Source organism: Mchenga conophoros, linkage group LG14 (genome assembly GCF_057382185.1).
Source record: "Mchenga conophoros isolate Kocher_MC1m ecotype Shallow Benthic linkage group LG14, M_conophoros_male_GT1.1, whole genome shotgun sequence".
Classification (NCBI taxonomy): Eukaryota; Metazoa; Chordata; class Actinopteri; order Cichliformes; family Cichlidae; genus Mchenga; species Mchenga conophoros.
This window is the reverse complement of record NC_140539.1, coordinates 32,960,511-32,982,517: the sequence shown is the minus strand read 5'-3', so window position 1 is coordinate 32,982,517 and position 22,007 is coordinate 32,960,511. Positions and strand designations below refer to the sequence as shown.

General features: G+C 38.1%; 5 protein-coding genes across 6 annotated transcripts; 1 reads left to right on the top strand and 4 right to left on the bottom strand.

The window, feature by feature from the left end:
* Positions 1-1,958: 1,958 nt before the first annotated feature.
* On the bottom strand, positions 1,959-6,672 carry LOC146560151 (ras-related protein Rab-30). Of its 2 annotated transcripts, none has more exons than XM_085244023.1 (5): positions 6,537-6,672; positions 4,410-4,508; positions 4,237-4,320; positions 3,965-4,148; positions 1,959-3,685 (listed from the first exon to the last, which is right to left on the bottom strand). In XM_085244023.1, exons 1-5 carry the CDS (start codon positions 6,576-6,578, stop codon positions 3,435-3,437), a joined length of 660 nt encoding a protein of 219 aa, XP_085100149.1. In that variant the 5' UTR covers positions 6,579-6,672; the 3' UTR covers positions 1,959-3,434. The 2 variants fall into 2 exon arrangements, with proteins under 2 accessions (XP_085100149.1, XP_085100150.1); XM_085244024.1 differs by having other exon boundaries at positions 4,410-4,503; positions 6,537-6,660.
* A 752-nt stretch (positions 6,673-7,424) lies between these two features.
* Positions 7,425-9,910, top strand: LOC146560150 (NADH dehydrogenase [ubiquinone] 1 subunit C2-like). The gene is made up of 3 exons (XM_085244027.1): positions 7,425-7,699; positions 8,521-8,664; positions 9,723-9,910. The coding sequence occupies exons 1-3, from the start codon at positions 7,561-7,563 to the stop codon at positions 9,770-9,772; spliced, it is 333 nt and encodes a 110-aa protein (XP_085100153.1). The 5' UTR covers positions 7,425-7,560; the 3' UTR covers positions 9,773-9,910.
* Positions 9,907-11,327, bottom strand: LOC146560149 (mid1-interacting protein 1-B-like). The gene has a single exon (XM_085244026.1). It carries the CDS (start codon positions 10,671-10,673, stop codon positions 10,254-10,256), a length of 420 nt encoding a protein of 139 aa, XP_085100152.1. The 5' UTR covers positions 10,674-11,327; the 3' UTR covers positions 9,907-10,253.
* Positions 11,328-12,279: 952 nt separating this feature from the next.
* guca1c (guanylate cyclase activator 1C) lies at positions 12,280-14,168 on the bottom strand. Its single transcript, XM_085244025.1, has 4 exons — positions 13,849-14,168; positions 13,236-13,385; positions 12,916-13,003; positions 12,280-12,719 (listed from the first exon to the last, which is right to left on the bottom strand). Exons 1-4 carry the CDS (start codon positions 14,041-14,043, stop codon positions 12,583-12,585), a joined length of 570 nt encoding a protein of 189 aa, XP_085100151.1. The 5' UTR covers positions 14,044-14,168; the 3' UTR covers positions 12,280-12,582.
* A 1,641-nt stretch (positions 14,169-15,809) lies between these two features.
* c15h3orf52 (chromosome 15 C3orf52 homolog) lies at positions 15,810-21,909 on the bottom strand. The gene is made up of 7 exons (XM_085244021.1): positions 21,413-21,909; positions 19,712-19,783; positions 19,421-19,483; positions 18,990-19,122; positions 18,650-18,810; positions 17,133-17,203; positions 15,810-17,032 (listed from the first exon to the last, which is right to left on the bottom strand). Exons 1-7 carry the CDS (start codon positions 21,485-21,487, stop codon positions 16,840-16,842), a joined length of 768 nt encoding a protein of 255 aa, XP_085100147.1. The 5' UTR covers positions 21,488-21,909; the 3' UTR covers positions 15,810-16,839.
* Positions 21,910-22,007: the final 98 nt, after the last annotated feature.

The window sequence follows — 22,007 nt, the reverse complement described above, 5'->3', positions numbered from 1 at the left end:
TAGTTGGAAATATGGAAGACATAAACTATATAGCTTGGAAGGTCCATTATGCATGAAGTGGTGACCGTGGATGTTCACAGTGTCCAGTGACTTATGACATCGTGATTGAGGAGTTATAGAGTCTAACTGCTGTTGGGATGAATGATCTGCGAAAGCGCTCCTTCCTGCAGCGAGGGTGTTTAAAACTAGCACCACTGAAAACCAATGGGCTCAGGTCAGTTTAATATGCGAATTGTTATGACCATTGATCAAAGACAATAAGGTTGGAGAAAACTATATTAACCTGAGATAGAGAAGTTACTTGAATGAGTAACAAAACATTCTCCTACTGAAAACGATATGTCCAGATGAACAGAATCAACTTTGTCAATTCTTTTTGTTGGGGTGTATTACTCTTAAGTAGTGAAATGATCGGAAACACGTCACAAAGCATGGGCTTGACTAATCAAAATGTCTCACGCTCTAACGAAAATTTAAATACATATATTCACAGTGAAGACTGTACCACACGTACTGGAAAGTAATTGCCTACTAGACAGAAACGTTGCAGTAACTACTACAACCTGTTGTTTTAGCTAGCTGTCGGTTTCTCCCTGCACTGTAGTGATGGGTCGTTCGCGAACGAAATGGCTCTTAGAGCCGACTCTTTGACGTGAACGACGCGAGCCGGCTCCTTATCGCGAGCCGTCACGTGGGGTTTTTTTTTTTTTTCTTTCTCTCAGCCTCTCTCTCGCACTTTTTTTCCGTTTCACTCTGCACGCGAGCCTTGTGCTTTACGCTGGGCAGAGGGGGGAGGGGCGGTAGTTACACTCAGTAGCACAGGAACAGAGCCAGAGAGAGAGAAAGAGAGGCAGGGACAACAACATTAGAAAGGTATAGTAATCATCCACAACTATTTTCGGTTGCAGATGATAAAGGATTGAGAAAGTTTATTCATGCAGGTCCATATGACAGAGAATATGCATGTTCTTTTAGTTTTCATATTATAATTTATATTTAATTGTGTTGTGGTTTGCAGTGTTTTGTGTTCTTTTCACTTTAAATTTGTGAAAGGAAAAAGCTGAAAATTTAAATAGTTAAAAGTTGAAATGTGAATAGTTGATTTTTGTATTATATGATTTATTTATTACATTTTATGTGGAGTGAATAAATAAAAGTATATTTACGGTGGCCCCTAGAGACAAAGCACATACAAACTTCAAATCACGTACGAACTCTGAAGCATGTACAAACTCCAAAACACGTAAAAACACGTACAAACTCCAAAACACGTAAAAACTCCAAAACACGTAAAAACACGTACAAACTCCGAAGCACGTAAAAACTCAGAAGCATATAAAAACTCAGAAGCACATAAAAACTCAAAACACGTACAAAAGACAACAGAAGTGCTCCAGGATGCTGGGCGCAGTGTTGAGCCTTTGTTATCTTGTGGCTACACAAGCCAGCAAGTACCAACGACCGGATTTGGTGTGTGGTAATAACAGGTAAATGAACTTTTTTTTAAATTATTTGAATATATATATGAGTGCCTGTGTATAAATAAACAAACAATACACACATGCTTTCAATTGTGTAATTTAAGTGATCTAGTAGCTCTGCTTTGGAAGTTCAGTTAATGCTAGAAATGTGTTTTGGAGTTTGTACGTGTTTTGTCTCTAGGGGCCACCGCATATATTTATATATAAACATATATAAATAAAACCACTTGTTTTTACGTTAGTAATTCCTTTTGTGCATAATTTTATATTATTGTTAATAATAAATTAATTAAAGCAACAAAACAACCTGAAGAGCCGGTTCGGAGCCGAAAGAGCCGGCTCTTTTTAGTGAGCCGAACCGAAAGAGCCGGATCTCTAAAAAGAGCCGGAAATCCCATCACTACTGCACTGGTCCACCAACCTTCCGGTGAAATTTTCAAAATAAAATGTTCATGAAAAACAACATAAAAACACATCTTAAGAGTATTTAGAGGTTTAATGTTATACAGAATATTCCAGGGATCATTTTGTACACATAAAGGAAAAGAAGCACAACATCCCAATGGTGTTTCCTTTGTATTTCCCATAGAGACTTCACAGGAAGATGCAAGGGATTAGTTATAAGCAACTGCTGTTAAAGGCAAAACAAAATGCTCGCTAGTTTTACAAAGGGATTATGGAAAAATACAAAATTATAAAAGCAAAGTGCTAAATTGTACTACTGTACAATAAAAGACAACATGTTATAATAAAAATAAGTGTGCAGTATATGGCATTGTGCAATACAGTACTTTACAGTTATGGCAAATATAGGAAAGATAAATTTAAACACTACAAAAAAAAATGGTTAACCATGCTGAACAATTGAGAAAATTTTACAATAAAAGCATATGAAATACAACACGTAATACAAAACTACATTAACATAACCCTTCAAATAATTTCATGGCTAGGCAGCAACAACAGAGGCAGAAATATTTACGCCTATGGGTAAGAAAAACATGACCAAAAAAAAAAAAAAAAAAAAATCTAATTTAAATAAACGGCTGACAAAGTCTGCTGATGATGGCCTTTCCAATTGCGTCATACTAAATAAACGGACTAATCACAAGCACTGCAAGTATACTAAAATAATAATAATAATAATAATAATAATGGCGTCACAGAATACTGTAGCATTTATACGTGTTTTTCAGTTTATTTTATTTGACAAACACATTTTAGCAGCAGGTAAAATCATATATTGGGAACTAATATTTCACAGTATGTAACAACAGGTGCAAACAATGATTCAGAAGTAAAATTATAAAAGTTACACAAATTGTACACAAATCTCAGAGCAGAAGAAACTGCAGTGGACAATAAACGATTGTGCAACAGATTTTAGGGTCATTTTTGCAACGTTTTTGTTTACAATTTAATCAAACCTGTTAATCGATGAGATGTACTGTATGTAAACACATTGTTACCATTAACCTATCACCTCCAATGATTCATTATTCTTTTGTAAACTATGTGGGATCTGTAACAAAATACCTGGCAAAGCTTTTCACTCATTTTAATACTGCTGGTGAAAACTGATTTGATGAAAATGGATTCTAAAATCCCAAAAGGAAAAAAAAAACCAAAACAACAATCCTGCCATTTCACCGTGAGGATCATAAAACTGAACTTTACTCAGATTCTCGGCTGTATCAGGGAAACACTTTACATCCTGTTGCACTGAGGAAAAACGTTCTCCATAATGGCAGCATCTTAAAATGCTCGGTCCTGGAAGGCCAAACTAAGGTAATAAATTCCATTGTACAGCTTAAAAAAGGCATGGGACTAGAAATGACCAGACTAAGATGTGGCTTTATGCCATCTTAGTGGGACGGAGGCATTGGGGATCAGTCATCTAACCTCTACAGTCAATGGCTACTCTGTTAAAACGGCCCCATGGCTGAGCTTTCTCTAATTGATGTTGCAGCAGCTCAAGTAACTGATGGTTTTACCCTCTCCAGGCATCGGGGCAGTGTCACTGTTATCCAGCTTGTTCTGCTTCGCCTCTCGAATGAGCTCGCAGGCCAGGTCGAGAAAAAGTTTCTCAACGTTGTCAGACTCTTTGGCTGACGTCTCCAGGTACAGCATGCTCTGAGCCTCGGCAAAGTCTTCAGCCCTCTGCCTGAGGACCTCTCTCTTCTCTGCCAGATCTATTTTATTACCTAAAATAAACATACAATGTCCATTTGTCAACAACAGGGGAAACAAAACTAAACAAAAACAAACCACAAGTCTGGCTTGTTGCAGTCTGACTAAACAGTAGTGGGTGTTTAATGAGACAGATGAGAATGGGGAGGGATATGTGCATGCGAGCATGTGTGGGATGCATTTGAGAAGACTGCGTTCTCAAAATGACAAGAATAAAAATAAATAAATCTTACCAAACAATGCTGATGACAAAGATAAGCATGAGTTATTCAAGTACAAAACAAAGTTCTTACCGACTAATATAGTCACCACTTGGTTGTTGGCATACTGCTCGATCTCCCTCAGCCACTCTGGAAGGCACCTGAAGGAGTCCTCACAGGTAATGTCATACGTAAGAATGAGGGCGTTGGCACTACGGTAATAACTCTGAGTAATGGAGCGAAATCTCTCCTGTCCAGCTGTGTCCCATATTTGTAGCTGGAAAACATAATATTGTCAAGAATATAGGCAACTGTCCAAACTGCTACAAAACATAAATGCAAACAAAAATGTAACATTGGCGCACCTTGACCTTCTCCCCTTTGATTTCCACAGTCTTAATCATGAAATCTACTCCAATAGTAGCCCCTTGTCCAGGTGGGAAAAGGCCCTACAATTACAAGCAAAACTTATAATTTAACACTTCTGTACTGTGTAATTCAATAGCTACAGACTCAGACACACAGACAGCATACGAACCTGAGTAAAGCGCCGGACGAGACATGTCTTCCCAACTCCAGCATTTCCTATCAGAACTATTTTGAACAGGTAGTCATAATCTTCCATGCTCATACTAAACTAGAAAATAAAGACAAGGAGAAAAGACAGAGGTGAAGCGCTAACGCTATAACTGTAAAATTGCTAACATTTTTCCCCATGTGCTCCAAGCCACAGACATAAAGTCATGAGACACACACACCAAAGATGCTGATGACACTAAAAACTGTTGTGTAACCATCAGGGCTCAGACAACAAGTAAAATTTGAGCTGAATAAGCTTGGGTGAGTAAGCTGTGCCCTTCAGTGTGTGATCTGAATTCATATTGTGCTCATTAGCGGAATTATACCCGACACTAATTGCACTGAAAAAAATGTATCACAGAGAGACATTTCCTTTTCACTAACTATAATCCTATTTCCACAGAAAACAACTGGGCCTACCTATCAAATGACACAACTAAGAAGCTTTATAGCTTTTCTGTAAATACACAAATTTTAAACAGGGCAGTGGCAGGATCATCTCTCTCTTTAACAAGATTCTGCAAGCAGCTGAGAACTTAGGAGCATACCTGCTGCAGCTTTTTAAAGCAAAATATTTTCCTATTGAGCTATATTTTCGATTTCAGCTGCTCAAGAGTTAGATGCTTTTCATTTCATTAATGTTGTACATATTTTTAGATGTCGTGCACAGGCCACATGCAGGCCAGTTAAGCACCCAGACTCTTTTATAAAGCTATGGTGTTATACGTGTAGAATGTGGCTTGTTATTTTCTTGCTGAAGTAAGAAACATATTCCCTGACCAAAGAAAAAAAAAAGTGTTATGGCAGATACTGGACCAAAGCCTCTAAGTATTATTGAGAATCCCGAGATTCTGGCTGATCCACGTCCAGTTTAGGCCAAAAGTCACGGGACTTATGACTTCAAAAGATAATTTAAAATTTGATTTGCCTGACCAAAGAACAGCTTTCCACTTTGCCTCAGTAAATGAAAGTTTTCCTGAGCCCATGCATGGAACCATATCACCATCATTCAATGCTAACCTTGCCCCTCCAGATGATCTGAATCTTACTTTTCCACTATGCTGCAGATGATAGCATTTTAAAGTTATCTGCAACTTTAATTGTTTTTAAGAATTTGCCACTTGAAAGCTTCTGTTAGATGTTTCCTTATACCAGCTGGCCATGGTACTTATTCACTAAAATAGCTGTGAAATGTTACACTGGAAAGCGTAAAATGTGTCTTTCTCAATTAAATATAAGCTTAGTTTGTCCAGTCTCATTTCAATGGAATAGTTTAGATCACTGTAGGAAAACTGGCATTTTTGGTAAGCATATGACACATGTGTTTCAGACAGTGCACTTAAGAAAATAGCAAACATTTATGTTTCACTCCTCCACAAGATCTCATTTTAGATATTTGATATCTTTTATTTTCTTTTTAGCTCCCGTTTTTTGGGGCCGTGCATCACTTGCATGGAGACATGGAGATTCAAACAATACAACCTGCACAAAGCACAAAACGCAAGATGCAAGAGTTACTTTGGTCGATGCCCACAAAACAGGGCGTGATCTGAAATGTATGTAAACAATGATAATATAGCACAAGTTTAAATTCTGCAATGCGTTTCTATGTGTGCCCCTACGCTAGAATGGAGAACCGGGCCTTTACGTGCGGAGGAACCGAACATATCGCTGTAAAAACAACATTTTAAGGAAACAAACTGTTGCTTGCAGGAAGATGTGAATCTCTGGTTGACAATGCTGGTACAGAGAAGAAGATTTTGAAGGAATAATTTAACCCTTTCTTGTAGTGATTTGAAACACTTCTTTCCGTGTCGCAATCACATCTTCACCAACATCTTATGCCCTGAAAGGTAAGGAAAAAAAACTGCAGCATCTCGCACATTTCGTAATCTGAAGTAGCTTTATACTTCTGGCTAATTATCCTTCATTTTTAATCTGAGTTGAAAGCCATTCGGTCGAAGCTAGCAACGGTAGCAACTAGCGGCTACAGCGTGTGATTCTGGCCATTTTATCTGCAGATGCAGCAAGGAAAAAAAATCAAAGTCTGCCCTCCGCACCGAGTCAAGAGATAATTCATACTTACCAAAAACACGGGGATATCCCCGGACTTAGAACTACTTGGCATGCATAGGTCACCTCTTCAAATGGGCAAAGCCGCTGCTGGGCAGGGCTGTGTATCCTCAGGAGCTCAGCAGCAGCAGCCCGTCTGATAGAGAGACGATGAGGGAGGGGGGGGGGCTGCCCTCAATGATGTCATCAGTTCACATGCAAAGTAACGCGTTACATGTACTCACTGCATTCAGAAAAGTACTTGATGGAGTGTGTCTTTTCCCAGTGAAGCTTCAAACATTCAAACGGATGCAGACATCCGTGGGCTGGAAAGGAAAGCATTTTTCTATTTTTCCACTGGTTGTTCTGGGTGGATGCAGCAGAATTCATGGGAAAGAAACTCGGAGGGAATTTTAGATATTAATATTTTTGATCTCTCTCTCTCATGCTGCAATTTTGTTCCATTCTACAGAGCTTCTAGTATTTATACTACGTGGACACTGCAGTTTTATAGATTATAATTCTAACAGGGAAACTCACACAGAGCAATGATAAACAAAAGAGTGAAAGTACAAAGCTACAGAGTTTTGCAGTTTCTACAACATTAGTATATTAAAAGCACGTGTCCTCCTCGGTTATTACCTTAAGCTGAATACGGACTATGTTGTTTTTTTTTATTATTGTTTAATTTTTTCTCTTTTGTTTTTCTGATTCCATTAATCTATTTTCCCATTAAGATGTATTTTATGATATTTCTATATATGATGCTAACGTACACATTAATGTAGTAAATATTTTGAAGCGGACTGAACTGTAATATTAACTATGTGGCACATTTTATTTACAAAGACTTTGGCCTACTGTGACTCATGGGCTTTTGTTGCTAGGAAACAAATAATGCGGAACTCAAGCGCTAGTCGTTGGTTGCGCCCGGACCAGTAGTTTGGTTGCACGCCGTGCCCTTGACTTCCTACGAGAGGTGATAGCCGATGAATAGTAGTAGTAGGTATCTCGGAAATTATTAAATAAGGTCTGAACTAAGGGGCACATTTCTCGCCATGGGCTTTATTCCAGAAGAGGGGAAGTCTCTGCCTCCTCCGGGGCTCGTGAACAGGAATTCACTGTGGCTGGCGGGTGTAGGCTGGGTCTCCGCCGTGCTGCACAACGCAATCAACCACAGGCCGCCAGTGAAATCAGGTTAGCATTTTACCTGTCTTTCAGACTGGTGCACGAACGGACGCTTTCCTTTCAAGCATATGAAACACTTAATTTTAAAAAAGAAATCCGAGTATTTAGTAAATAAATGTTCTCTCAGATTAGTAACTGGTTGTGAGCTGTCCACAGTGGTCGCAGCGTATTTACGTTTCCTTTAGCATTAAAATAGCGATAAATATCAAAAACAGTTAAGAAATTTGGACACCATAAAAACAAGATCTTTCATTATCCAGCACATGACACAGAGGATGATTAAAATAAAGTTTTAAATTGAACAAAAATACATGCATAATTTCCTTGGGGATTAATAAAGTATTCTGATTCTGAAATCTAACTAAACAAAATAAACAAAACTGAAAACTAAATGTTCGTTTGTTAATTTTTTTTTTAAAGAAGTCTAGCGTTAAATTTTGTCGTTATTGTTTCTCCCTATCTGAAAAAGAAAGTAGTATTAACATTGGTTGTGCCACATTGGGTTTTGTTTTGTGTTTCCTGTCGTCTTTGTTTTGGTAATATCTAGCTATGAAGTGTTGATATAAAATGCGCTGTCAAAAAGCTAGGTGCAGTAAGCTAAAGTGTAAGCCTCCACCTATTAATTCAATTTGCTTTTGTTTGCATTTTTTGCAATCCTATTTTTTTAAGAGAAAACCTTATAATGTGCAAGCTTTTGGTTTCTCATAACCACAGTAAGATTTTATTATTGTGCTTTGAAGTATCTTGCAAATATATCTACTTTAGTTTGCTGTATGCTAGTTATATCTGATCAATAAATGTTGCATCGTTTTCCATGTTTTCTCTTTAAGGTGTTCATCGACAGTTTCTGCTGGCAACCATTGGCTGGTTCATTGGCTACCATGTTACCAAATATGAAAATTATACTTATGCTAGACTCGATCGAGACATGAATGAGTATATCAAACTCCACCCGGAAAAATTTGTACCAAAGGGTAAGTTCATTTTTATGTCTTTGCTCTAACCGAAGACACAAGAGTCCAACACTACCTATTCTTTATTATATGAAACCCTTTTTTTTTTCATTGAAAAAAGAGCTTTTAAACTAACATTCACACACACTTAAGTGGATGCATCAGAAGGCAAGTTTCTCGCCCAAGGATACTTTGACATTCAGAGCCGAAGAATCAGGGATCAAACCATCAACCTCCCGATTAGTAGTACAGCCACAGCCAATGCAGAATTTGTGCTTTGTGAGTGGGCCACCATTCACCGTTCTTCAGCTGATGTAGCTTTCATGATTTTCTTTCAAATTAAATTATACATAATAATCTATTTTCATACATGTCCTTGTTTTCAAAAAACACCAACACAGAACAGGCTCAGCACCACACAGGTGGGAATTATGTTTATGCACACACCACATCGGATTATTTTTTGTTTGTTTGTTGTCTTTGGATGATGTTAAATCCTGTGCAGTGTAGTTGTGAAATAGTTTCTTTAGCGTTTAAGTATGTAATATGTACCCTGTTACAAATTCAAATCCCAGATTGCCTGAAAGCAAGAAAAATAATGCTGTACCTTTAGAATGTGTATCTACATAATTGAAATGTGTTCAAAATGTTCAAAGCTTGAGAAATCCATAATCTTATTTCTAATATTTCAGTCACCTGTCAGTGGAAAATCAACTTTATATTTGATGGCCACCAAGCTTATCCATACAGTAATGTTACGGGGTGATGCAAATTTATTGCAAATTAAATAAATGTAACAAAAAGTAAAGATTACCTCGCCTGTGAAAATGGCTTCTTTCTGAGTCACATCAGATTTTCAGTAGCATTGATGCTGATAGTTACAGCTCCCATGATCCCACACTACTTTCCGGTGCCATCAAACTAGGCTTGATGTTATTGTTTTGATTGAGAAATGCCACGGGGGAAGAAATTAGACTGTGCAGTGCTGTAGGACATTTACTCCGATTAAATCTTATGAAACGTTGGGTCATGTATGTTTGTAATCAAATTGTTGCTTTTGGTTTCTTTTATCTTACCAGAGCAAAAGACCTTTGCTGAGATTGTTGAGCCTTTCCATCCTGTGCGCTAAGCATCAGTGGCTGCGGAGAGAGGAAACATTCACAGTTGCCGCCTGTGTTGAGCAGCCTTTTTGTGAGAGCATTCTGTCATATATTGTTTGAAATATAGATATGTAAATAAAAAGAATAAACTCAACCCACAAACTCAATTTTGTGACTGACTTTATAAGTGAAAACAAAAAGTTGAATTCTTTACAAACGTAGGAAACTCTGATATTCTTTAACAGGTCATCTTTCTTGTGGTGTTTGTTTATATAAAAGGGATTAGAGCAGGGCGATATGACCAAAAATATTTATCACGAAATTTAAAAAGAGATCATTACAAAAGCAAATTAAGAGACACAATTGATTAATTTTGACAATGTATATTTATTCCTTATTCATTAGGTTTGTCTGGGGTCACTGAATGTAAACATTTCAGACATTTGCAATGGTTGGGTGTCTTAGATGACTCTCTTAAAAACAGATGTCCACATATCTTAGGTTTTGTGACTAATTTGCTATCCCAATAATGTCCATGTATTTCTCAGTGAGAGTCTGCGTCTTCTTGGTGAGGTCACTCATCACAGAAAACAGTCCTCTCACGTGGAAGTGGAAGAGGGCTTCAGGATCTGTGTCCAAGAGAGGCTCCAGGGTCTTGTTTAGTGCTATGTTGTTTTTGGCCTTGTGATCGTCCAGGCGAATTAGGCCACTCTCCACTGTGGTCCGTATGGCTTTGAGCATCAAGTAGTTGCTGAACAGGTCTTTGCAGGTCTCTTCTGCAGCTTCACAGTCCCACACCTCGTCTGAGGGCATGTCTCTCAGCAGGCTTGGCAGAAGAATGGTCTGCTCCATTTCACTGACGGCTGAGCTGTATCGTCTCAGAGCCAGGAACAGGCTGTTTCTCTTGAATTTGGCGTCGGCAGACTGCATGGTTCCCGCTGGATGTGGTCAGTTGTTTGCTTGCTGTCGTGGCAAACAAGTGGAAGCAGTGTGCACTGCAGCGCTGTGAGATGCGAGTTTATATGATGAACCAAGGTGGGTTGAACAGTGCAGTTGTGTAACTGCATCATCCGATACATTTAGAAAGAGGCCGAGAGTTATGTGGAGTCAAACCCTTATCTTTATTTGATTTACACCACCCAGTTCAAAATAGTGGGGGCAGTGTGTACTGAAATGAACCTGCTAATGCTCTGTGTGGTTAATGATTAATGTTGAAAGTATAAAGGAATGTCATGCTTTGATTTCCAAGTACAAAATGAGTTTATGAAGGTACAATAGGCCCAAAATAAAGAACCCTGGATTATTCTGGTATGGTTCTGAAGGCTGTTTTAGAAGCTTTAAACCATTACTTTTCTGTTTCTTTCCCAATAGTTTCTGTGAAACACAAAGACTAATACATCTTAAAAACAAAATCTAACTTTCTGTTGATTTAAAATGAAGGAATGCAAGAATAAATGGTTCTGTTAGGGCCTGGTTCCCCTTAGAAACTGCATGATTGCTAAATATATTCCACAGATTCTGGGTTTTTCCTGCTCAAGTGGAACTGAAAGCTTTGCAGCCAGTTGGCAGAATTGAGTGTGGTGCCTGAACATGTGTTTTGGTTCTCTCACAAAGATAAATCAATGTTGAAAGCATACTATAACTTTAGGTTATCAGGTGGGATTAAAAAAAAAAAAGAATACTCTTTTTAATAAATAATAATCAGGATATTCAAATAATCAGCATTTGGCTTTCTTTTCATTTTATTTTGAAATGTGAGTGATACAACAGCTGGCATTGCTGAATTACACCATCAGTCTCACCACACTAACATGCACTAGTTCTTCATCTTTTTCTCACAAGGTGGCATCCTTGAGCTGGTTCAGTTGTCAAGCAGTAAAAATGAAACAATACCTCTAAATGCTGCATCTTATTAAATAACTGTGCTTGTTTGTTTCCTCAGTTTTTAGCTTTTCTAATCTATATATCTTATTTTTATCTATTTTCCTAATTCTCTATTTGAAGCTGGTTGACGCAACAACAATGTGGTAAACTTTGCATGTTACTCTTAAAGTTACTTCATTGATTAAAGGAAATTATTGCAGGTTTTGCAAAATGGAATCTGTCATGTCTATGCCTGGATCTTTGGTAAAAACCAAAGAATCCTTTGCTAGTGTAGGGGGTTATTAAAAAAATAAACAAATGTACTGATTTTAAGGCAACCTTAATTGGACGATATTTTAAAACTTCGTATTTTTTGTACATAATCACAAATATTTTAGTGTCCATTAGTGTTTTTAACCAATAATGGACTTTTCTTTCAGATTTTACAAACTCGTCAACACAAAACTACCAACAGTCCCTGCGAGTGTTGTAGACTAGACTGTAAATACCCCAATACTCTGTTTATGCTGTAACTATTCAGAAACTGACCATTTGTTTTAGGAGTCTTTAGAATCATTAGTCAGAAATTAGCTCCTTATAAATTAAATAAAAGTGATTCTTTTAACCTTACTTTGCACACTCTGCTGGGCCCATGATGAGACCCTAAAAGCAGTTTTACTTCTTCTTTTTTTCACCAAGCCTCGCCACAATTGGTAAAGTGTTTTTAAAAAAATTAAAAAGTAAACTGTACAATGACTCTGAGGGCACATACAGGTTAACAGAGTTGAGGAAGTTATCTGCTTCATTCTGTTGCTTCATTCTGCATGTTATCTGGTGATATGCAGAGAGATATTTGTGTGCTCCTGCTCTGTCAGTTTGGGTTTTTGCAGTCTGAGGTGGGACTCTGTGCATCGTCAAGTCCATACAGTCTTTAAAGTCTGGGTGATGTCAGTTCTTCGGCTTGTTGTTTACTGACTCAGTTCAGAGCTTTCCTCCGTTGACCCTTGACAATAATTTCCAAGACATGAGTTAGATCCATCATCTTAGTGAGCATATCCATGATGTCAGGGTGCTCCCTTGCTCCACTGATGAACTCTTCCAGCGTCAGCTCACCTGAGAGAGAGAGAAGTGGCACTCTGTGCATTTAAAGCTGTGATTTTATGGAAATAAATCACAAAGCAGAACATTTCACAACTATCAGAATGTTTACTCATGCTTTGTATTCATTTCACTCTGGTCACGGTGACAAAAGCCTTTTATCACTGGTTTCATTCTTGATACCCTTTATACACAATCATGCGTTTGTTACCTTCTCCGTTGACATCAATCTTCTCATATATAAGATGCACAATCTCTTCTGGAGGGATGTTGTAGCTTCTGGTGATGTCTTGAATGGCCTAAAAGAGAGTCATGTAAACAAGGTGATCATTGTATGGCTTTAGTCAGGAGTTAAGAATCAGCCAAATTGAAAACAGAGGTGAATTAGGAAGCCGTTGGATTTAGGTGCTGTGGCTACTTATGTGCGCTTCCAGAGTTAATCTTCAAGGCACCATTCAGAGAATTCTGAGAAGCTCACTACTTTGGATGCAGAAATCTGATTAGGAAGATTTCAGAGAAGGCATACTCTACCTTAAATATAGTTTCCAGTTCATCCTTGTCAATTTTTCCATTTCCATCCTGATCAAAGAGCTTGAAGTACCACTTTAGCTTCTGATTTATTTCTCCTTTCAATAATAAACTAATGCCTGCAATATATTCAACAAAGTCTATGTAGCCATCCTGTAAAATAAAAAAGGGAAAGGAGTGTAAATCTCAGATCATTTACTGAAAAAGCAAAACTTGTTTACTTCAAAGAATAATTACCAAATTCTGAATTAAATAATTAAGTTTTTTATCTTTGCAAACAAGGGCTACAAGTGCAGCTAATTTCAAACTAAGCTATATCAGATATTTAGAGACACTAAATTTAATACTTATAACTTTTTATCCTTTAAGTTGGAACAAACTAAATGATTCAGAGCATAAAATGTATTTTCTTTTGAACTCTTGTAGAAAAGAAAATCTGAGATCTTCATAATAATTGATGCATTCTACAGTATTACATACTGATAAAGACACCATTGAACTATTTGCAAAACTGGTCCCCCCCTGATCTGCATTACTCTATACTTCAAGTTTCCTGGTATTCTTCATGTGTTTCTTCCACCCAGTTCATATCCTCCAATATTAAATGTTTTCATACCCCATCCATGTCAAAGGTGACGAAGACCTGGTCCACATAACTGCTGGCCTCCTCTGTCATACCGTTCATTTCGAGCATTGTCTTCAGCTCAAAGAGCGTGATGAGCCCCGAAGGAGATTCCCTCATGAACTTTGTGTACCAGTGGTGCATGTCCTCCTCCAGGATATCATCCAGGTTGGAGCTGTGGGCACCCATTTTCACTCCAGATGATTGGGACTTTTGTCCAAAAACCCGTAGAGAGCTGCTGATAAAAGTGAATCCACAGAGGAAAGTGTAGCACCTACTCTGAGCTCTGAGTGACAACAACCTCCTTAAGCTTTATGTGTCTTGAGGCAACTAAAAGGAGACATAACCCTTTAATAGGATAAGCAGAGAATCTCGCTAAAACGTCAGGGCAAAGTGTGTGCTCTTTGATTGAACTAGTTTCCATTGGCACAAAGGAACTTCCTGCAGGGGTCACTTTCAGAGAAAGCATAGAGCATAACTTTCAGAGAATGGGTTTGTTTTTGGTTCGTTAAGCCATTTGACGGCCATCTATGAATAATTCAAGTATTAAATAAAGCACCAAATACTAGGGATGAACCCATGTTGTGTCTACATATATCAGAAAATTTAGCAAAAAATGATTTGAAATTGTATCTTTAGGTACTGTGTTACTAAAAGCCTATAATAAAAATATATGTTATCTATCTTGTCATCTAAAGATCTGGAAACCTTATCGACGCCTTTATTTCCTCACGTCTTGATTACTGTAACTCTCTCTATTTAGGTGTCTGTCAGTCAAGCCTGTCCCGTCCCAAAGTTTGGTATTATTTATGCCAAATATGTATGCATATGAATGTACGTTTTCCTGACTCCTAATAACTTTGATTTTGGGATTTTCTCCTACAAGTCGTGAATAATCAAATCTTGTCATTTCTATGGCTTTCTGCCACCCCAGTGTTTGACGCTTATAGGCTAATTGTGCTTGCATTTCTAACAATGGCGAGCAAAAAGGAGCTGCCTTTGCCAAGACTGATATTTTTAATCATCAGTCAGCTAGACTTCTTCAAGCATAAGTTTAATAATGATGCATTTTCCATGTGAATTTAATCTCAGCATGATCTGAGTTTTTAAGAATACAGAAAAATGTTGCACACACATTATACGCGTTCTTCGAGCACTGTTGACCTGTCACTGAACTCTGTGACTGGTCTCTGATCTACCATGAAGTAAAAAACAAAACAAGGCTATCAAAGCTCAGCGTGCCTGTTAGAGTAAATCTGGCTTTGGATGATTACTGATTCTTAAAATAGCATTCAGAAGAAAAAGCTCCTTTACTACAAGCAAGACATGCAGTTGCTACCTGTTAGACATAGACAGCCAGAATGGTGCCCATGAGCTATCACTGCTGCCAGCATATTTAGTAAAATGTTTACTTAGAGAAAAAAAATCCCCTCCGCGACTCTAAATACAGCACAGAGCAAAGTTGTCCAGTCTGGATCAATAAATTCCGTCTCAACAAAAATGTGCCAATATCTGCAATATTTGGGAATTTCAAAGAGCAAACAGGGCGGTGTGGTTTTATGTCCAGCTGTTGAAAGGTTTTGGATCCCACAGATGCGCTGCTGTTTAAACTTAACCTTTTGACCACCATGTGACTGTCATGCAGGATGGCTGTTTGTGAACATGTAAAACTGTATTTCCCCGCTAGGAAAAAGAAGAACAAGAAATAAAACTCAGCATTTCTTTCCATATAGTGTTATTAGTAATTCGTGTAATACATAATACTTCCTTTTCTCGGGAAGTCTCTTTTGTCGTTTGAGAAAATTGCTGACGTAAAATTTGTTTAAGTGAAATGTGCAGCTGTGTAAATGATGCAATGTAAGTTCCATGGAAGCAACACCACAGTTGTTAAATCACATATAAGTATTTGCATTATTGCATCAGTTGTAAAAAGGGGTTAGCCTTTTAAAGGAATGACTGTAATATCTTTATTTGGGAAACACATTCTTGGAAATTCAACAAGTTAAAGTGAAGAGAACTGAATGTCTGGTGTGGAGCAACTATCCTTGGAAATACAAACATTTATTACAGCTGTCATCTTAGACATACAGACATAATCACTGACACAGTAGCCAAAAAATAAATTAAAAACATACAACATAAACTGTTGCCAAAACCGTTGCAATAACCTGCTCCCTGCTCTGTAGTATTTACAATGTGAATTCCCGTTCTCTGCAAACTGAGCCAGAGAAAGGAATCAAGAGAGAGACAAAATCCCTCAACTGTCCGGTGGAAAATGCTCCCCCTAGTGTTCAACTACCAAAACAAACAGTGAAGGGGAAAACAGGGTCCCAACTATTTGCTTGCCCAATAAAACTGTTCTCGTGCTATAGTACACAAAACAATTTGTGTATAGAGTGCACAGTTTATAAGGGATGCGCAGCCTTTATGTAATAATAAGCAAATGACTCATTTTCCTGTTCATTTCCTATTAAACTGTTGATTGAATTGTGTTTTAGGGCTTTGCAAATGAAGTCGCAAAGCCCAAAAATAACAGCACAGATAAATTCAATACTTCCATTACAAATATACACCAGTTTTCTTATGTACAAATATCACAGTGAGAGTCGAGGAACTTAAAGAACTGACATGTAAATGCAGTAAACTATGAACAGTAAAACACAGTGAAATCTTAAGTACAATATCTCAATGTATTTCTTTCAATAAAAATATGTTTTTTGTGTTTGTTTTCCATTTTTTGTGAGTTTGACTATAGGTTATATTTTAACCTTAAAAAAATATCCCACACACAAACACACACATGACTACCATTACTTGCGGGGTGGCGCAACAATGGTCATGTAGCCTCCTGTGGTAAAGACGTCTCATATGCAGACTCATGAGAAAACAATGACATCGACGTGACATCACGGATGTTTAGTGGCTCATAAAAACTAAAAAGAAACCAAGAACTGGTTTTCTGGTCTCGCTGTAAACTTCTTGTCCTCAGTTTCCTAAAACCATTTTTAGGGAAGCTGGATCAATGAACATTGGGTCCGATTCAGATTCCTGGTCATAAAGAAACTGTCTGAACACGTTGTACACCATCGCCCTGCTCAGAGTAAAATTCCTCAGCTGATCCTTCTCCTCTTCAGGCATGTGAAATGTCAGCTTGTAGTCAGCAATGACTGAACCGTTCCTGCGGGGGAGGGTTAAACATTTCTGAAGTTTAACGCACAAAATTCAGTGGTTTCACCGAAATACACAGTTCATAAATTCTGAGTGTGACGCGTATTTACCTGAAAGCGCGTATCTCTGCGTTGATGAAGTATCGCCCCAGTGCATATGAGGTTTTGAAGAGGTCAGAGAGCTGGGTGGGGCAGAACAAAGCATGCAAGAGAAAGCATTAGCAGGAAATTGTTTTGCCTGGCACTCCCCTACCTACCTTTCTCTCAGCTCAATTTTAATGCTAATTGCTTTTACATTAAAATTTCAGAAGAAGATGAAAGCATAAAGCGCACACACAGGTTTTTGGGGTTTTGTGTAAACCAGGGGTGGGCAACTCCAACTCGAGGGCCGGTGTCCCTGCATGTTTTAGATGTGTCCTTGAACCAACACAGCTGATTTAAATGGCTAAATTACCTCCTGAACATGTCCTGAAGTTCTCCAGAGGCCTGGTAACGAACTAATCATGTGATTCAGGTGTGTTGACCCAAGGTGAGATCTAAAACCTGCAGGACAATACTGCTCTTTCTTTTTTTGTGTGTGTGTGTGTGTGCGTGCACCCGTGGGGGGGGGGGGGATCGTTACTCCACTATTCATAGTGAATGAAACAATAACAATCACTGTGTTTATCTTAAAAACATGCTGTAACCTGAACTGGAATGTTGTCATTCATCTGTTTCGTTTCTTTGGTGCATTGCAGGTGGATTGCACAGAAAACTACTGAGCTGAATACCATGAAACTTTGGCTCATTTTGCTACTATCAGTGTGCAGACATCGGCACATCTTCTATGACATTACCCTCTTTTACAACGTAGCTATTAACTATCCTTGAATTGCCTTATATAACAAGGGCACGTGGACTGCGCCGTGTATACACCAGCTAAGCACCATGGTTGCAAAAGCCAATGCTACACTGTTTGCCAGTAAATCTAATATAGCCACTGTAAAAGATATTTTGTACATTCACTATAAGGACAAACGAATTGGGCCAGATCTCCTAATCTTTGAATTTAGGTGTTTTCAGTCTCATTGCCACAAGTGCAGAAAAATCCAGCACTTGAGAGTCTGCCTTTACAGATATTTGTAAAACAATGAGTTGTTCTAAAAAGCGTAGTGCTGTAATAGGATGCAGTTGCAACAAGCCAGTTTGTGAAATTTATTCCCCTCCCTTAACTCTTAAAGTTTAATTTCCACATTTAACTCTAAGTGGTATTAACGTAGTTAATACCACTTAGAGTGACCATCCATAATTTACTTCTTAAAACAGTTTTTAGGAACCGCAACTCAGCCACAGAGGGGTAGACCACAGATACCGGTGGTAACGTTGCAGAGTAGGGTCACCGACTGCTGAGGCGCCGATGTTCTTCTGACTAAATGCAAAGTTCCAAAACCTTCCTTGACCTTAACATTAAATCAAAAACTGCACTCCAGGATCATCACAGTATGGGTTTCCATAGCCGAGCAGGTGTCATCTGTAGATGGCCCAGTGATTTTGTCCATACAGAGTATGTAGCAAGTTCTAAATACAACCAGCTAACACGAACAGATCAAGTACATCGTTTATAAAATATAAGTTATAAGTGGTCCAACCTTTGTTCCTAGTTCTGTAGCCAGTGTTTGGCTTTTATTGGAGGAATTGGTGGCGAGTTCGTCTGTGAAGACCTGGTTTGGCATCTGGAAGCTCCCACGGAAATTCTGAATGACTGCAAACGATGAAGGGTCAAATATGTCATCCTCATCCTGATGGATCGCTGCCCAAAGAGAAATCAGTGAGTGAAAAATTCGAATAGTTAAAAATGCTGCATTGTAGCTCCCTGCAATATTCATGCTTTCACATAACATAAATTATATTTTTTTAAATTTCATTCATTTCCATCTTAATGAATGCGCCACAACGTAGCACTAACAAGTAAAAAAAACATAACCTTACCTGCACATATAGCCAGTGAAGTAAAAATCACTGCAATGATGACAATGAGGATGAATATTATGACCATCCATAATCTAATTTCCCAGAAGACTTTCTCATTCAGCTCTTTCTTTATCCCACGCTTAGTGCAGTCCTAGAAGATAATATAAATAATGAAATGGAATACACTTTACAAGGCAGCAGGTTTGTCATTAACTTAGATTTCTAGTCAGTTAATATACAGGCACTCAAACCTTTTCCCAACACACACCAATTCAGAATACACATATTCATTTTTTCAGTCATTCACATAAAAAAACAAAAGATCAAAATTCATTTTAATTAAATTAAGATGAAAACATAAAAAACTGGGACAAATACCAAAAAATAATGCCTCTTTATTCCAAACCACAAGAGGTAATACCCAAGAAAAAAAAAAGCCCCTTTCATACCTTTCCAGATTTTTGAGACTCTACATCACATGAAGATGTCTGCACTCCATTAGTACCATTTCTCTAGCAGGACACAAAAAAAGATGGCATCATCACTTTGCTCACTTCCTTCACTAAATATAGAAGTCAAGAAGGGAAAGTGAGAGGTTTCTTTTCCTTCTACGGTTGCTTTTGTCTTCTGCTCAAAAAATAGAAAGGTCATACTCAAAAATATGTAGTTCTCATTCTGTAATAGAGAATAAAATAATAGTTTAAAATAAATAGAGCACAACTTTAGTGAAAACTGCTTACGGGTTGCAGGAGACTCTCTGCTTCGGTTGGACTGGAATTCGTGTTGGCATCACCATATGTAACACATGTCCCCTAGAGGGTGAAAAATTTGGGGATATTTATAAAAGATACCACAATTCTTGAGCCAGCTCCCTCTTTTTTTAATTTTACAAGGAAAATGGGACAAAGGTGCAGTGATTTATTGAAACATGAGTAAGAATAGAAAGAACATGGAGTACATAAGGGAAGAACAGAGTTTTTACAAATTTGTAAAAGCTTGAAAATCAATATTTGGTATGGCCACCTTAAATCTTTGTCACAACTCTCTTAGGATGCTTTCTTCCCATTTCTTTAAAGGAATAGATCTCCAGGCTTCTTGAAGGATGTTCAGGACTATTCTTTGGATGTTGGCTGCCTTTGTTTAATCCTACCCTGCTTTAATAATGGTGAGGTCCATACTCCAGGGAGGCCAGTCCATGACTGACAGTATTCCATTGTGTGTGTGTTTTCTATCCAGGTACCAGAGTGTTTGGGATAACGGTCACGCTGAAAAATGAAGCCACTGCAAGACAGTTTCCAGATAGTATTGCATGGTGGATCAAAATTGGACTTTTCTGTATTCATTTCTTAAGGACGTGACTTTAAGATAATAATAATCTGCTGTAGGTAGTTTTTATGCCTGCTGTTTCTTGATTGTCCTCCACTTTCCCAGTTTCCTCAATTTAATAAGGACACCCTGCACATCATGCTGAGATATTCCATGTTTTCAGTTAACAGCTCTTTCAGAATCACCTTGTACTATTTCATGCCTGTTAAACTGTGTTATTGTTGGCATTTTTCATAGAGTGTGTTTTAGTGACAGGCTGCTAGAAGCACAAGATGCAGTTTAAAATTGTTGTTGTCTTTAAATATGTTATCTGTAGAGAAAACACTGGTTCATCCCTTGAGTTAGTTGCCTTTTCTATGCTTGAATGATTCATAGGTCAGTGTTAACCCCCCAAAAATCTCTTAAATTAGTTAGGCAGAAGGACTGGATTGAAAATGAGTGGAAAAGCAGCCAATGTCCAAAGAATACTTTGAAAGACCTTCAGAAAATGTGGAGAAGTACTGCTCGAGACAGTTAAGAAATACAAGAAGATCCAGTTCCTTGGAAGCACAATATAAAGAAGTGAAGTGATGACTCAATACTGTGTTGAGCTGTGAGTTTGGGTCATATTTTCCTCACATTTAAAAGCACTTGAATAGAATTACTTTTGTTTTGAAGCTACTTTTCATTGGATTTCAAAAACTGGTTTTTGATCCTTTAAACTAAACTTTCACATCAATGAGTGAAAACAAAGTTGCTCAAGAATTGAGTCTGTATTATGACTGGAATCCTAAGCCATGTTACACCCTCAAGCACACAGGAGGAGCATGTGGGCTCCTTCATTTCATGCTGTTAATGCATTCCTGCTCTTCATACACACAGTATGAAAATACATAATTAACTCGTCCGTCTACATAAGACGTTAGTATAATTTTAGTAGTATTACAGAGTAGAGTATACAGGAAAGAAGGAGCATTTTGTTTTACTTTCTATTCGCACAGAGAGGGCTGGAGGACTTATTACAAGGTGATTAAACATACAGACAGTATTTCATAAAATATCATGACCAATAACGCTATTATTCAAAATAAGAATGCCATTAAACAGAATTTCACATATTTATACCATTTACTCACCCCATGAGCACGTGAAACCGGTGCTCCATCGAATTCATCTTGGGATTTCAACATTTCCATCTGAATATCAACCATGGTGATCCTGGGCAAGATTCTTTCCAACCCGGAAGTGCCTATGCGCCTCAACTTTTAATGGTAATAAATACAAGCTGACCGCGGTGACATTAACGTCCCAGCTGAGATTCTCAAAGTATATTAACAGTTCCTGAATAACACCAGTCAGTGACTTCACATCGTTACTCAAGACAGCTTCTGGGAAAGCTTTTCTTCAGACGAGCCACGAAATCTTCCTTCCCTGCGTGTCCTTCTCAAGTCTGACAGGTGAGTCTTGAAGTTTCGGTGGAGCGGAGAGGCGGTGCGACTTCGAAACTTGGGAGGAAACATTGGAAGGACTCATGACGTTATAACAGCTGGCCAGCGGCACACCAATGCGTGATTGATAAGCAGCTTCTCTGTTGAATTACGTTACAGAGTTAGATATAATGCAGATGTACCCGTAAGCACTGCTGTTTATGCTTTTCTTTGCAGCCCACGTGATTTTTTTCAGTATTCTTCAATCTGTTGGCAGCTATGCGCTCGAGTGCTTTTTATGATA

Excerpts from the sequence above, each read along its gene's own strand:
- LOC146560151 (XM_085244023.1), bottom strand. The coding sequence starts at position 6,578 with ATGCCAAGTAGTTCTAAGTCCGGGGATATCCCCGTGTTTTTG. Across the intron at positions 4,321-4,409 it reads TCGTCCGGCGCTTTACTCAG|GGCCTTTTCCCACCTGGACA; the intron begins GTTCGTATGCTG and ends TTGTAATTGTAG. Across the intron at positions 3,686-3,964 it reads AGTGGTGACTATATTAGTCG|GTAATAAAATAGATCTGGCA; the intron begins GTAAGAACTTTG and ends TGTTTATTTTAG.
- LOC146560150 (XM_085244027.1), top strand. The coding sequence starts at position 7,561 with ATGGGCTTTATTCCAGAAGAGGGGAAGTCTCTGCCTCCTCCGGGGCTC. Across the intron at positions 7,700-8,520 it reads CAGGCCGCCAGTGAAATCAG|GTGTTCATCGACAGTTTCTG; the intron begins GTTAGCATTTTA and ends TTTCTCTTTAAG. Across the intron at positions 8,665-9,722 it reads GGAAAAATTTGTACCAAAGG|AGCAAAAGACCTTTGCTGAG; the intron begins GTAAGTTCATTT and ends TTATCTTACCAG.
- LOC146560149 (XM_085244026.1), bottom strand. The coding sequence starts at position 10,673 with ATGCAGTCTGCCGACGCCAAATTCAAGAGAAACAGCCTGTTCCTGGCT.
- guca1c (XM_085244025.1), bottom strand. The coding sequence starts at position 14,043 with ATGGGTGCCCACAGCTCCAACCTGGATGATATCCTGGAGGAGGACATG. Across the intron at positions 13,386-13,848 it reads TCACCTTTGACATGGATGGG|GATGGCTACATAGACTTTGT; the intron begins GTATGAAAACAT and ends TTTATTTTACAG. Across the intron at positions 12,720-12,915 it reads GATTGATGTCAACGGAGAAG|GTGAGCTGACGCTGGAAGAG; the intron begins GTAACAAACGCA and ends TCTCTCTCTCAG.
- c15h3orf52 (XM_085244021.1), bottom strand. The coding sequence starts at position 21,487 with ATGGTTGATATTCAGATGGAAATGTTGAAATCCCAAGATGAATTCGAT. Across the intron at positions 19,123-19,420 it reads AGTCTCAAAAATCTGGAAAG|GACTGCACTAAGCGTGGGAT; the intron begins GTATGAAAGGGG and ends ATTATCTTCTAG. Across the intron at positions 18,811-18,989 it reads TTCACTGGCTATATGTGCAG|CGATCCATCAGGATGAGGAT; the intron begins GTAAGGTTATGT and ends CTCTTTGGGCAG.